The 14,477-nt window shown below is 38.8% G+C and overlaps 2 protein-coding genes across 2 annotated transcripts; one reads left to right on the forward strand and one right to left on the reverse strand.

Annotated features, from left to right (window-relative positions):
- The first annotated feature begins 237 nt into the window (after nt 1–237).
- Nucleotides 238–7,706, forward strand: pllp (plasmolipin). Its single transcript, XM_080474525.1, has 4 exons — nt 238–663; nt 4,186–4,359; nt 5,475–5,591; nt 6,797–7,706. Exons 1-4 carry the CDS (start codon nt 511–513, stop codon nt 6,902–6,904), a joined length of 552 nt encoding a protein of 183 aa, XP_080330651.1. The 5' UTR covers nt 238–510; the 3' UTR covers nt 6,905–7,706.
- Nucleotides 7,707–9,241: 1,535 nt separating this feature from the next.
- arl2bp (ADP-ribosylation factor-like 2 binding protein) lies at nt 9,242–12,991 on the reverse strand. Its single transcript, XM_080475660.1, has 7 exons — nt 12,929–12,991; nt 12,419–12,446; nt 12,228–12,289; nt 11,798–11,904; nt 11,547–11,632; nt 10,749–10,845; nt 9,242–9,621 (listed from the first exon to the last, which is right to left on the reverse strand). Exons 1-7 carry the CDS (start codon nt 12,945–12,947, stop codon nt 9,526–9,528), a joined length of 495 nt encoding a protein of 164 aa, XP_080331786.1. The 5' UTR covers nt 12,948–12,991; the 3' UTR covers nt 9,242–9,525.
- Nucleotides 12,992–14,477: the final 1,486 nt, after the last annotated feature.

Below are 14,477 nucleotides of genomic sequence, written 5' to 3' on the forward strand. Positions count from 1 at the left end.
ACACCACCGTGTGTGTGTGTGTGTGTGTGTGTGTGTGTGTGTGTGTGTGTGTGTGTGTCTTCTCAAATACATTAATAAGTTACCATGGTGAGTGGGTGAGAGCCAAATGGGAGGTGCTAGAGGGGTGTGTGTGTGTGTGTGTGTGTGTGTGTGTGTGTGTGTGTGTGTGTGTGTGTGTGTGTGTGTGTGTGTGTGTGTGCGTGCGTGCGTGCGTGCGTGCGTGCGTGCGTGCGTGTGGAGAGAGGGTAAGGTGTACAGAGTACTATAACTACGACCATTTAACAGCCTGATTACTGAAGCTGGACGTCTTACTTTGATTCTTTTTAAAGTCTTTAACTTGAAGCTATTTAGACTTTTCTTCTGTTGACTTAACCCTAATTTTTCAAATATCTTAAGTCGTGTTTTGTTTTTGTTTTTTGTTTTTCTTGTAGGTTACTCCCAGTCAATGTAGGCATTGTATTGACAGACCCAAACTTCCATTGATAGGATTTAGGAGTTCTGAAACACTTCATGGGAGACTTCCCACCGAGGGTTACAACAGTGACCGGTGGCCCCTACTACGACAACACCCAGCCAAGAAACGGGGGCCACACTGCCAACAGAGCCACGATGAACTTGCCCTTCATCAAAAGCATCCCAGCCATCCTCATGGTGGCTGAAACGGTATGTAACAGCCCCAGTGTCCCACGTGTAGTCTTTAAACGTCTTCTTTATTTGCTTCTTATTTAAATACTTCCCATTAAATGGGTCTGTTTTCCCCAAGAAAAATTTACATTTTAACAATACCATAAAAAAAAATTTAAAACACCAAATTTAAACAGGTTCTGAAGCATAAACAACGTGAGTGATCTTCAGCACAGTTTTCCCACTTAAGTATCATAAGGCTACTTATATTTTCTCCCAACTGTTCACTCATGCTGGATATCAAAAATGATTGTAATGCTCTACTTGTATTTGTGGGTTGTTATTTTATTTAGTTGCTTCAGCTCATTTTCACAATCCACTGAGATGCTTTTTAGGTTAATTATTGACTTTAAATTAGCTATAGATTTGAGTGATCACTCCAGGGTGTATCTTGCTCTTTGCCCTGGTGGCAGGTAGAGTAATTAATGTCACCTGGATAAGTGGTTTTTGGGGACAATTTGTGAATAATACTAGTTTTTGATCAAGCTGGCAGGTATTTAAGATATAAATGTTAAATATAAACCTTCTCCATCCCACATAGGAAGGACGAAACAGATTAGGGTTTCTGTTTATCCTCATTTGTGAGGTAAAGTTTGAGATTTTCGTGAGTCAGCGGGGCAGAAACGAAAGGAGGGCAGAGGCTTGACTCAAGTCATAAATCACGGCCTCCCGAGGTGTATTTGTCATCCCTGTTCAAACATGCGAGCGTGACGCTCAGTGAGAGGTGCAGGAGACCTTTGCCCTGCTGAGGCCTTGTTACTACACCTGCTGTCACACCCTTCTGACCATCCTCACACCAAATCTACGGAGAAACCGAGAGCTTAACCTTCAAGGACAGAGTTACTGCTGTTAATGTTCACTTTTAAATAACAGGACGTTTCGACATTCAGCCCCTCGTTGTACCATTAAATGCTTCTTTATTGTGTTGTAAAATGCGGCTATATGATGTGTGGCAGGCAGCAATCATGGCAGCATTAAATAACTTTTTTTATATTTTTAAATAAGCTAAGAAATATTGAAATTTTTTTTAAATGTTCCGCGTTGTTTAACTTTAACCTTTAAATTCAAGAGCAAAAGGTCAACAGCAATCTGCACATAAAGATTTTTTCCACACGTCTGAGTGTGAGCGTTTTCTCACTAATTGTCCCAGTAAGAATAAATATAAGCAGCAAAGTGTGAGTGTTCATTCAGAACTCAACGTACCAATGACGCCATTAAGCCATTGGACAGACACAGTAGATATCCACTCCTGCAGTGTATGAACAGGTAGATAGTATCTTTGTCAAAAGATTAATATTGCAGACATTGACTCACCTTGGCAAACAGAAGATAGCAAATTAAAAGTCTTTCACTCTTGATTAGAAGAAACCAGGTTATAATTTGAAATGTTTTGTTTCGGGGTTTAAAACCTGAATTCATTGATTTATAGTTCACACTTTGCCCTGTTTGATATTCTTTTTTATTAACCAAGCTGTTATTAATTGAGAGATAATACAAGTACACCAGTGGTACTTTGATGTCTCCTGGTGTCAGGTGCTTCTCATGATGAATCTGATGTAAGATGGAGTTTAGAGGACTCTTTGGTTTTGATTGGCTATGATTTGACTGCCTTTTGAAATCAATAATTTCATTTGGGTTTAAAATAAAAAAAGATCCTTTCTCGTGCCAATCTGAAGTCCGGTTCAACAAAAACACTTGCTCTGGAAACAATAGACTTTCTCTGCAGGATTAACGTGTCTCGGCAACATCTGTATTGGACTTTTTTTCTTCATGGCTACAAAAAAGAGCTATTTGTCATTTTTCAAACAGTCGCAGATTTTGGAGAAAAATTCTTGTTCTTCTTAAAACTGCTAAAACTCTCACATCAGACCATTTATCTGAGATTATCCACATGTTGCCATTTATCTCCACAGTGATCCTGTGTATAATTCATTTATGCACCTGCACACCTGCTCTGGAAGGGGATTAGTGCACACCCCCCCCCTAAAAAAAAAAGCATCTTGAATTCTTTTCAAAACATACCATCTTATTTTAGTTCACACACTCCATTATATCGCCTTTATTAGTACAACCTCAACAGCAATCAATGTTAAATGAACCTATATCTACACAAAAATTGGCTTTGACTTGCTCTTGCAAGTTCTGTAAAAGGGATCAGCGAAATCGATGTAGATTTACATTGGTATACGTATTTCATCTGTTCTACAAAAAAATTTGGAAAAAAAAGCATCAATAATAAGTTTACCTCACAAGTGTTTCAAATCTACCACCCTTCTTTTCTCCATTGCTGTTCATTCACACATCATTGTTTAATTTGGTAAACAGGCTCCTGTTTCAATCATCCAGCTCCTCATGCAAGGTTGATAATTAATACCCGGAGCAAAGAGCATTATAAAATGCTTCTGCATAATGTATAAAGACCAGATCTTTGAGTGGAGCATCAGTTTAATATGACAGATGGTTAAACGTGTGCGATGTGCAGGTACTCCATATCAACACATGTCTGTTGGCTAATTCCACATGCTGCTTTTATCTTGAGTCTGTTTCACTCATATAGTAATCTAACGCTGTTAAAGTATCATTACATTACATTCCTGCTCCAGTTAGTTTATCAAATCTTTTGCCCACTATTTAATTGTGCAACTGGAGTGCTGGACTATTGAGTTCTTTAAGTGTGTGTGTGTGTGTGTGTGTGTGTGTGTGTGTGTGTGTGTGTGTGTGTGTGTGTGTGTGTGTGTGTGTGTGTGTGTGTGTGTGTGTGTGTGTGTGTGTGTGTGTGTGTATCAGGTGTGTAAAAAGTGAAACATGATCATTGCACACATAATAGCCTGTCCTTTTTTTGTCCTGTTCCGCGGGTACAGAAGCAGGGAGACACAGAAGCAAAGAAAACAACCTGGTGGTATTCTATTTGGAAGACATTTTTGTATAAACCATATTTTCCAGACTATTCAGATTGTATGAAAAATGAATGTCGCTATAGTACTACATTAAAAAAACACACAAAAAAAACACATTTTTTCTTTAATCATTAAGACCAAAAGTGGCAAACACAGTTATAAAGTCATGTCAAAGAATTTTTGTGCACTGTGCTCAAAGAATTCCAGTTGGATATATTTAAATAACGAGGCTATTGAGTATTAAAATACCACTTTATCCCACAAGATGGTGTCGTGAGTCATTAAAGCACTAAGGCGAATGACTAATTATCCCAAGGGGGCTACATGAAACTAGTTCCGTCTCTTATCAAAGGGCATCATATCACATGTTTTTTTGAGAAACTGCTGTTTCTCCTCTGTATCAGATCAGTTTATTTGCACGTTTTGTATTTTAAGATACATTCAAATTGTAAGGTAAGCTCACAAACTAAGTACATTCAATGAATATAAGTGCAAAATTCAAAGAAAACCTGTACTGCATACGTCATGTGCAGTATTTTCTTGTGATTGGTACGTTCTTCATTAGCCCCTCGCGGACCCTCTCTCTCCTCTCTCACCTTTGTAGGTGCTGGGATTAATCCACTGGGCCATGATTGTCAGCGCGCCCGCCCTGCTGATGCCAGCATACGGCTGGGTGTTGTTTGTGGCCATCACACTGTGGATCCTCACCATCGCCCTCTTCTTGGTCATCTTGTTCAACGGTTATCAATATCTGAGCTACATCCCTTGGACGCTGACAGTAAGGTCTCAATTTCCAAGATAAACAACTGGAATAAGACAGAATTTTATTTATTTATTTATTTGTTTATTGGTGTTGTTTTCTTACAAGTATGCAAAGTTTGGACATCAGGTGCACTTTGGTTAAGTATCGTAGTTTATGAAAGTTGAAATAGCTGAAAACCTGGTTTGAAGTAATTATTATGGGATCCAACAATCAGAGTCAAAAAAGACAAGCTGGTAATATATAAAAAAAATATTCATCATCTCCATCACTTAAGGGTGAAATATGATAAAGAACGTGCGTTTAGGGTCAAAATAAATTTTTGTTTTATTCTTATTCAGTGTACTGAGATGCTGAATGACCCTCTGATGATTGATTCTGCTCGCGACCATATTTGCCATCCTGGTTTTGAAATCTGTGGTCTTTTTTTTTTAATATACTGAGATACATGCAGGAGCCAAAGCCACGTTGTACATACAAAAGCCACAGAACATATACAAAAGTGCCAGAAAAATGTTAAAAATGATGTGTTTTTCTTCTGCACTGTGGGGCAGCGATGTTGTCACCATTATTTAGCAACACTTGGATGAGATAGAACCAGAGGAAATGACGGGAGGGTTAGGAATCTTTACAACTGTATTAGCTTTGCCGAAGCCGAGGTCCCGTTTACAACTGTCCTGCGTCTGGACAGGGATTAAATTGTGTTTTCTCACTCGCTTAAGAAAGTGCTCCACAGAAAAGTAATTTGCTCTCAGTCTGATTTCTCTGAGCTTTGTCTCCTCCTGAGTTTGACTTGGAATTTTTCCGCTGCAAAAGGTCGAGGACCAAAATCATACGATGGATGCTTAAGCAACAACACAGATACGGAAGCCAAAAAACCAATACAGCAACCATACAAATACATATAGGGCTGCTGGATGAAGGGGCATCATATGTTAACTTGTAAAACTTCTGGTCAAACTTTCTCATCAAGTTATTTCAGTCTCAGCTCACAAAGAAATCCGGCTTCTTACTCTTTTCATTCACTCTGTGGCGTTCGCAATCATAGTGTGACATATGAATTTGCATTGTGTTGAACGTGAACACTGACAATAAAGATTAATAAACAATAACGTTTCCTCCCTCCTCTTTAGGTGATGGTGTATCACGTCGTGGCCACGGTCCTGTATCTCACTGCCTTTGCGGTCAACGCAGCAAACGTGGAGATCTACTCCATATTCAATTACTACGGACAAATGGCAGCTGCTGCTGTAAGGCATCACAGAGTGAAACCCTGCAATCACCCCCCCCCCCCCCCCCCCCCCCCCCCCCTTTTTTTTTCCTATCCACTTATTCTTTCTCAGACTGATCACTGTTTGACTTGGTGTGTCTCTGATGGCACGTTTGCTTTTCGGACTGTGGCAGGTACACACACTTTAAACACACTTGGAGAATGGTAGACTAAATAGACAACGAGCCACACGTTCCTATAAAGTGAGGTTCTTAAATATTTGGGTATCGACACAATTTTCAGCATTTCGGATCAGTGCAACACCACAATCACTTGAAATGATTTTATGCATATGTCTCATTAACATAACTCTTAAACTCTGGTATCCAGACGATTCAAAAATAGAGCTTTGCATCAAATATCATCAAGGTATCCCAGGCGGAGTCACACACATTTCACAATAGGTATTAGAGATTTCAGTGCAGAACTTCAGCTTTCATTTGTGAATATTGCTTTATGGGCCAACACTGTCTGAACAAACTAACATGACAACAAATTTTTATTACCTGGTTGGAAATCTTTTACAGTCAATGACAGCCTGCTGTCAATAAACCTGAAATGTCACAGGATGCTGGGTTTCATCCCCGATGATGCTCCGCCAGGCTTCTACTTCACGCTGAAAGTCTCCCATTGATTTGATTTAAGTCCAACGTTTTGACGTGCAGTCAAAATGTTGTCAGTATCCAAATATCTATTGACCAACTGACTTTGTAACAAACCTACCACATTAAGATATTACAATGAAACAAAAACTCACTAGTTAGATTATATATGAAAACTGTATGCACCTAAAATACACATGGAACCAGGTGGATTTTGTGCAGCAGATTGAAATTCTAAGCTCCACTGAACGTCTCCAGTTTTCTTTACAATCCCTACCACAGGCTAAAGTCCACCCTGGTTTACAGCTACTGCAACAATCAGCACGATTCTCCACGCCTACAACCTTTCTTATCCGTTACGTTTTCATGCCCGACAGACACACCAGTCCAAATAGATCAACATTTTCCTTGAGGTCATTTTCCATTAGCACATGACGACCACCGGAACTAATAAAAGATGTAAAGACTGTAAAACTACCTGTGATTTATGTGAGATTTCAGACCTAGCACCCCCCCCCCCCCCCCAATCTTGATGTGATCTGTGGGTGTCACTCATTATTTCTCTGTTTTTTTATACCTACAGGCCTTTGGTGCTCTGGTGTGGGTGGCGTACTGTGCCAGCACTGTCTTCTCCTTTTTGGACTGGAAGGGAGACCAAGGAAACACTGCAACTACCACAGTGCCAACCTAAGACTCTATCGGGCCTCATCATAAGGCGCAAACTTTCTTTTTTTTTTTTTTTTTTTTTTAAATAGAGGAAATCTGTATTTGGTGGATGATTTTATTCATTGACACTCCTTGGCAATAAATCCTGTACCATTGGAAAGATTGTTTATTTTCCTTTCATACTGTGCCACATTCATTCATTTGTCGGATTGAGCAGCAGAGCTGAGTCTGTGGGTTACATTGTGGTGGATCGTAGATTTGAAGTCAGTAAGACTCATTGGCAATTCAGCAAATTCCTTGTTTACCAAACCGAAGTCTCAGCAGTGTGTCGAAGAACCACGAACAGCCACAACAGCCTGGCACCTCCTCCTGTTCACACGCCGCCGTGGGACGGCGACCCAGTGTGTATCCAGCAGATTCGGGAGACGCTCTCTCATAAATTCACTCTGTGGGGGAGAGCGATGCCCGTTTGGAGGAGTCTGGTTCCAGACGGGGGAGATATGGGATTGCCAACTACTCCAAAGAGGAATTAACAGCAACACCAGAATTGACATTGGAGGAGAAATTGACCAAATCTTCCATAAGCGCAACCTACAAACTCAGCCCGGTGGCTCGTCCCACAAATGCATGTTCCTTTTCGAACATGCGGGTAACAGAGTCTAAAAGTATGACATGTTTTTTCCACCTAATACAAATTTTATTGTTTTGTTTTTTTGAGCTTAGTTCAAAAGAACGTGTCTATTTTTATTTTTGGATTGATGTTGAAGTTGAATGTAAAGCCAGGTTGAAATACTGTTTTGAAAATAAATGGTCATCTTGTTCATTTCATTTTCTCTCGCTATTCCAGTTACTTGAGATGAGGACAGTTTGCAATATATGTATATATTGCAGCACACGGAGCAAAATATACATTTTTCATCTGCTGTCCCTGCGTGTGCCAGTGCAGCAGGTGTCCGTTGACGACAGAGCTGCGGTGACAATAGTCCAGATAAAAATGAAACACATTCCATCAAATCCACTGGACAATGAATCAGAACCACGTCGCAGAGCCTTAATGAGAGCAAGCTTGTCTCAGTCTGATTCAGAACTTCATCGAGGCTACTTCTTTGTGGGGATTACAGTAAATCCAATACAAATGTGGTGAATTGTAGTAGCCTTTGTTTGTGTTCTATTTTCCTGATCTGTGTCAACATACTGTAGCTGCCCTTATGTTTGAACGTATTTGATTTATATATCATTAATTTTGTTGTAATTTATTCATCTTTATTCTCAAAACAATATGTTTATTAGAAATGTTGTCCTTGTTCTCAACATTCATTTTCTAAATCTAGATTTCAATTTTGAAATTTCACTTCGACTTCATTTCGATCCCAAATACGAACCTCATTTCCCGCATGAAATTTCATTCTTGAAATGTTGCCTCTACTCTGAAAATTTTTATTCTAGTCCTCTGTATTTTTTCATTATTCTCAAAATTGTATCCACTTTACTTTCAACGTCATTCTCAAGATTTCATTTTCACTAGGAGCAATGACAGTTTTATGATGTACCTATAAAATAAGCTGCAGAATCTCTGGGAAAAGCTCCAAAGTTCACTCATTATCATGTTGTGGAAAAGTAATAGATGCTGTTTGTTTGGGTTTTATCAGTCAGAATAACTTTATGTCCTCACGGAAATGACCCCAGTACCCGTTAAGGAATAAAACTACCCGCTTACACAATTTTTTTAAGCGTGATGAGCTTTAGATGTGTGGGCATTTTTCTTCTCAGGTTTCAGTGATCAAGATGAAAAGTGGGACCTAAAGTGTTAATCGTATCTCCTGAGTGGAAGTCGACCTCAGTGCAGGATCAGGAGTTTGCTCATGAAACAACATTATCAGCTGGTACTTACTTTTACCGCAGGAGTGCCTCAAAGTATTTAAATACGATGGAGACCTTTTTTTTCCTTTAGCCCCAAATTTCAGTTCAAACTTTGAAACACCTGTTTATTACAGACGCGGCATCTTAATACAAGCATCTCAGCATATCAAAATGATCATTTACTATTAAAGAAATGTTACAGATGCTTAGGATGCTTCAGTTTTTATGAAGAAATCGCAATTTTTCTTGATCATTTTCCATCTGTACTTGTTACATGAACTCATAAAAGATGTAAAACTATCTGCAATTCATGGGAGATTTCAGACCTTGTGCCTATACCCTGAACTCTCTTTTTTGTTTTTCTCCTCTAATGTCGATGCATCTGTGGGTCTCGCTCATTGTTTCTCTGTACAGTTCTTTTGTACAAAGGATTATGGCTAAAAGTGAAAACACTTAATAAATCACATTGTGATTCATATACATACAAGGCGTTCATCTATTTGAAAATCTCTTTTATTTTACAAACATGTGACACCAACACAATTTTAACAGTGTACTAAATATATTGTCTCATATTGATTCAAACAAATAAACAGTATAACATTGTACCGAAAACTTACCATGAACATTTGATTCCACTTAAAATCTCAAATACCAGCTTGTGAACGTCTGTGTGAATCTACTATGGGGGTGAAATCCTGAAATGAACAACAAAATCTTAAATAAGCACGTGGAAGGACGAGGCAATTCAGGTGTTTTGTTTCCTTTGGGACAATGTGAGCATCACTACAACTTGTCAGATTCGGCCCGGTTGGAGCCCGAAGACGTCATCGATGTGACCACAATGCACTGACTCAGATCCAGATTGTGGCCTTCTTTTTCCTGCAAACAAACGATTTCTGAATTCAAGTCGATTGTTCCCAATGGGGCCGTTTAGTTCACACTGAGGTGGTATCTTGAACACCAACGACGGCGGGATTAGAAGACTTTTGAAAGCTGTTGGTCCTGCATTGGGACGGATTACATCTGATATCTGCTCCCTGGTAGCAGCGAGACATCCTGGCTTTGGGTGTCTGTTTGGACGTTTTCCAAAATCATGCATTTGAGGTTAACTGGCAAACGTAAATAGCCCCCATGATAGATGGAATGTTCGACATCCTATTAAAAGGTGTGGATCTCCTTCGTCTGGATTTAACAGCTTGGTTGAAAGATTCTGGTCCAAACTGACTAGATAACATTTATTGGCTGCTACTGGGTTCTTTTTAGGTGCACATCCATGAAACTGTTCTACTGGACTGAGATTCAGTGTGCTGAATATAGAAGCCGTTTGAACAGTGTCATATATTCATGTTTAAAAAAAAAAAAAAAAAAGTCTTGAAATACTTGAGGTGTAGCCGTACACGCCGAGGTCAGAAAAAGTTAATGTTGGCAGATAAGTGTACAGACAGCAATCAGCTGGTATTAATGGGTACAAAGTGTGCGTGGGAAATACGCCCGCTACCTTTAACTGACAGCAACCTTTGACACAATGCAGGATTGATTTATGCTCCCACGTTGTTGAAGGCAAAAAAACCTGACCCTGCTGATCGAATGGAAATAAACCAGGGCTCGTTCGAATAGGAAATATTTGTGCAATGCTGTCGTATTTTGTTTTGGGTGAATTTGTGTGAAATGTAACACCGGCTTTCTGTTTTTTCTGCTTTAGCTCATTCAAAATATTCCCAACTGCCTGAGTTGGAACCATTTAAGTTACTGATGTTTATGTGCCATATTCTGTTCATTTTAGGTTGTTCTTTTCCCCCCCAACTTTCAGCTCTGAACAGTCCAGTCAGAGAAGCAGCATGAACTGATGAGGCTACTTGGATATGTGGCGAAACGTCCTCCGGGTCTGGCTGAACCGGTTCGGTTTGCTTTCAAATCACTAAATTAAGTTACGATTCATATGAGCTTGAGAGAAATCGTTCTTATAACTTTCAATAAATAGCAATAAAGTTCCCCAGAATACTCACAGCTCTGTAGTGCAGAATGTCCCTTTTGAAGGCCACGAAATCAGTGAACGTCAGCAGCATCTCAAAGATGTCTTCCGGGACCTCGTCTTTGCACTGCCTGCACAGAGAGCGGAGACAGTGGAAACTTCGTTCTCCCATCAGGATCATTTTGGAGTGATATGCAGAGAAATGTAGTTTGGAATCTGGATTTATGTGTCAGTTCCATATAATTGAGGTTTGTCTGCATAAATGAGCCACTAAAACATACTAAAGACAGGACCGGTTAAGATCATCACATTACTACATCAGTATGAATTGGCTTAAAACCTTTTTATGTTATCTTGTATAGTTCTATCAGTTTTGTTGTTTATTTTTTCCCTCTCTCTAAAATGTTCCGAGAGGTTGAGTGTGGCTCAATCTCTCAAGACACACCTGGTCTTTCTCTTGTTAATACATTTTTTCTTTTTAAAGTACAGTTATGTCCACACTGCCACCTTGTGGTGTCCTGAAAAGTTCCAATTGTTACAAGGAAACTATGACGCCATAGATGCAGTTTAAATAGATAAAGAATTCTTTTAAATATAGATTGTGGCTTGTAGTCAAAAAAAAGAAAAAAAAGAATAACATATGAACAGATGATGAATTTTTTAAAATATATTATGACCTATAAGCCAAAATGATATTTAAAAAAGAGATATTTTAGAGAGCATCACTCTACCAGGTTTATGAATGGTCGCATTGTATTTAAATTGTTTGAGACCTGTAGCAAAAACTGGTGTGAGGCGGGAAAAACGCCTGTGCTATGGTGTGACATCTTACATAACCAGGTCAATGAAGGTGTTCATGTGGAAGCCGGGGATCTTCTCCACCAGCTGCTGCTCCAGAAGTTTGTCCATCAGGTTCACCTACACAACACACAAACATTTTGCTCGTAAATGAGCGACCTACGTTTCGCAGAAATGTCAAATCAGAATTGACCTTTGCAGATTTTGCTATCGATTTCAATTCTACTTGTCATTTACACAAAGACAACCCTGCGAAATCCAATCGGACAGAGTCCAGCCACTCACGTATTCATTGAAGATTGGCGTGTAGCAGAGCTTGTTTTCTTCTGAGTCGTCAAACTCCATGTAGTGCTTCTCCATGAAGCTTTCCAGTCCCTGCTGGAACGCCTTATCTGAAATAGAAGTGTTGAACCAGGAGAAAACATCACGATGGCTTTTTTTTTTTTTTTTTACCTCAGTCTTTTAGTGTGAGGCATTTTACTATTTCAGTGTAGACAAATTGAATCTTAACTATGCAAATATTATACTTATTTCCTTTAAAAGCTGGCATGTTTTATTTATCACTTTGCAGAAGGTTTAATTCAAGATCGATCAGATCGGTTAGATCACACTGGAGAATCTATTTGTATAATATTATGATTGAAATGGTGCAAAACACTGAAAAGACTGAATAAATGACTCTAGAGAAAAGAAGAAAAAAAAGCACCGGCCTTACCCATGATGATGTCCTCTATACAGCCGATAACAAAATCGAACGTCGAGTCTGCAGATGAGGAGCTGGAGAAAGAAAAAAATAATCTAACATTTTTGACAGCACTTTGGATGTATGCTTAAAACTCTCGCGGGCTAAAGTTTTGATTTATTTATTTTACATAAATGGCCTAAAAGCACCTCCAGACATCTCACCTGGAAACAACAAACTCCTCCATGTCGTCTGCACAACCAGAAGGCAGAAAAGGTTCAAAACAAACAAACATCCACACAACAGAGAAGAAATTAGTAATGCGTAACTTAAGAAGAGTATCATTAATCTAGAGAATTCCAAACAAAACATGTTGCCAGACGCTGATTTTTCATCTCCATCTTGACTATTTCTTTTTTTTTTTGCAGGTTATTGTTATTTATTAGTTAGCCGAATCGCTAACCAAAGTCACAGCAACCTATTCCCGAACACTGCGCACAAGAATCAAAGCCACAAAGCTCCGCTCCCCGTGTGTCCTGGTTTTAAGGCGCAGTGATGTTTAGCTACAGAAGCTAAGCGAAGCGAACGTAAGGTAAACCGTTCACGTTAAATCCTCAAACTGCCGCGGTTTGGTGGAAATGTGTCTTTTTTTCATACTCCAAGTGTCAAAAGCTCCGACAAGCACAATCTCATAAAACGCAGTAACGCTGTTGGATTGGAATTAGCTGTCTTACTTGGCTCCAGGATGTCCATGTTGCATGAATAAATAACTCTCCGCTTAATGTTGTTACCAAGGAAACGGTGGATGGCGGTGCGCAGCTTCCGGTCGTCCGGTGGAACTACACGTTTGCGTTATTGGTTCCGATCGGGACAATCCAGATTATGGAAACATTGTAACACGCTGGTTTTTGACAACTTCACCGAGACAAAACTCAATAAAACATTTAAATTGTCTCCGGATCCCTGCTTCCGCTTTCTTTTAACAGTTTAAAGTGCGGTAAACTGAGGACCGAAGAAAGCTCCCGAACATTTATCTCCCCTCACCTTGATAATGAGAATAAGTGTAAACCATGTGTGTAATTAGGGAAGTTTTTCTAATTTAGAGATTTAGATTTAGAGTCTAAATCAAAGCGATTGTAGTAAATGTGCTTATGTAATGAAAAATGAGTTGTCGCCCTTACTGGACGGTGCAAAAGCACTAGAAATCGTGGGGCCATAGAGCAAACATGGTTCATGTAAAGAAGAATAAATAATTAGTGCAACAAACAGAAAATACTCGTACAATTAAATTGACATTTTAAGAACAGTACGTACCATCAAGACACGTTTAAAACAGCTATAAGACAAGGGTGTCAAACTTGAGACGACCTTGAAAAGCATGAAAACTAGAGAACGATTTTCAAATTAAGATAAATTCTGTTTCTACTTCATTCCCCAAGGATTGCACAGTTTTAGTTGAGAGTTTCAGGTATACAACCACAGTGAGATAAAAAAAAAAAGTGATAAAGCAATTAGAGACGACGGCGACCTTATAGAATGTTCAAGACTCGAGAAATTATGAACCCTGACAAGCAAATAAATGTAAATACTGTACAGGGTGACAATGGATGACATTTTTGCACATTTCACTGTATTTAGCATAATGTTGTAATTGCAGTCATTTTTCTTTTATGTCAACTTGTCCAGGTTTTATGACTAATTAAAAAAATACTTTCATGTTTTTGTGTAGCAATCTAAAAATGTTCTCTATTTCAAATTATAGACATTTAACAAGCACAATAACTGTTTAAGTGCCTTTTATATCAAAGCAGTTATCATTTGGTGTAATGCTATTTTGAAGTTATTGGTTGTGCCTGTCCAAGCTATTTTATTTTAAAACATGTTTTAGACTTATTCATGAAAGAAACTGTACATATTCATAAGATACATGAGCTAATTTGCAAGCTTCAGTCCCTTGGCAGGTCAATGACAGCCACATAAAACTCCACACTACAATTCATAAAATGAAATAATTTTTTTTAAAAAGCAGCATGAAGTACTAAATAATAAAAGGAAATACTACTGAAACGTGTTGGTATCACTTTCAAACTCTACAGAATATTTTCCAGTAAATGCAAATAATTGTTTCTTTTTTTAAACCAGTTTTGCCATTAAATCTTGTCCATAGTGCAATACAATTTAGTTTTTCGGTTTTGTAGCATCAATTAGAGTTTACACATCTTACAAAAAGCAATTTTACACCTTTGGTTTAAAGAGAAACATTTTAAAATGCAGTCTGTCCTG

Source organism: Lipophrys pholis (genome assembly GCF_963383615.2).
Source record: "Lipophrys pholis genome assembly, chromosome: 11".
Taxonomy (NCBI): domain Eukaryota; kingdom Metazoa; phylum Chordata; class Actinopteri; order Blenniiformes; family Blenniidae; genus Lipophrys; species Lipophrys pholis.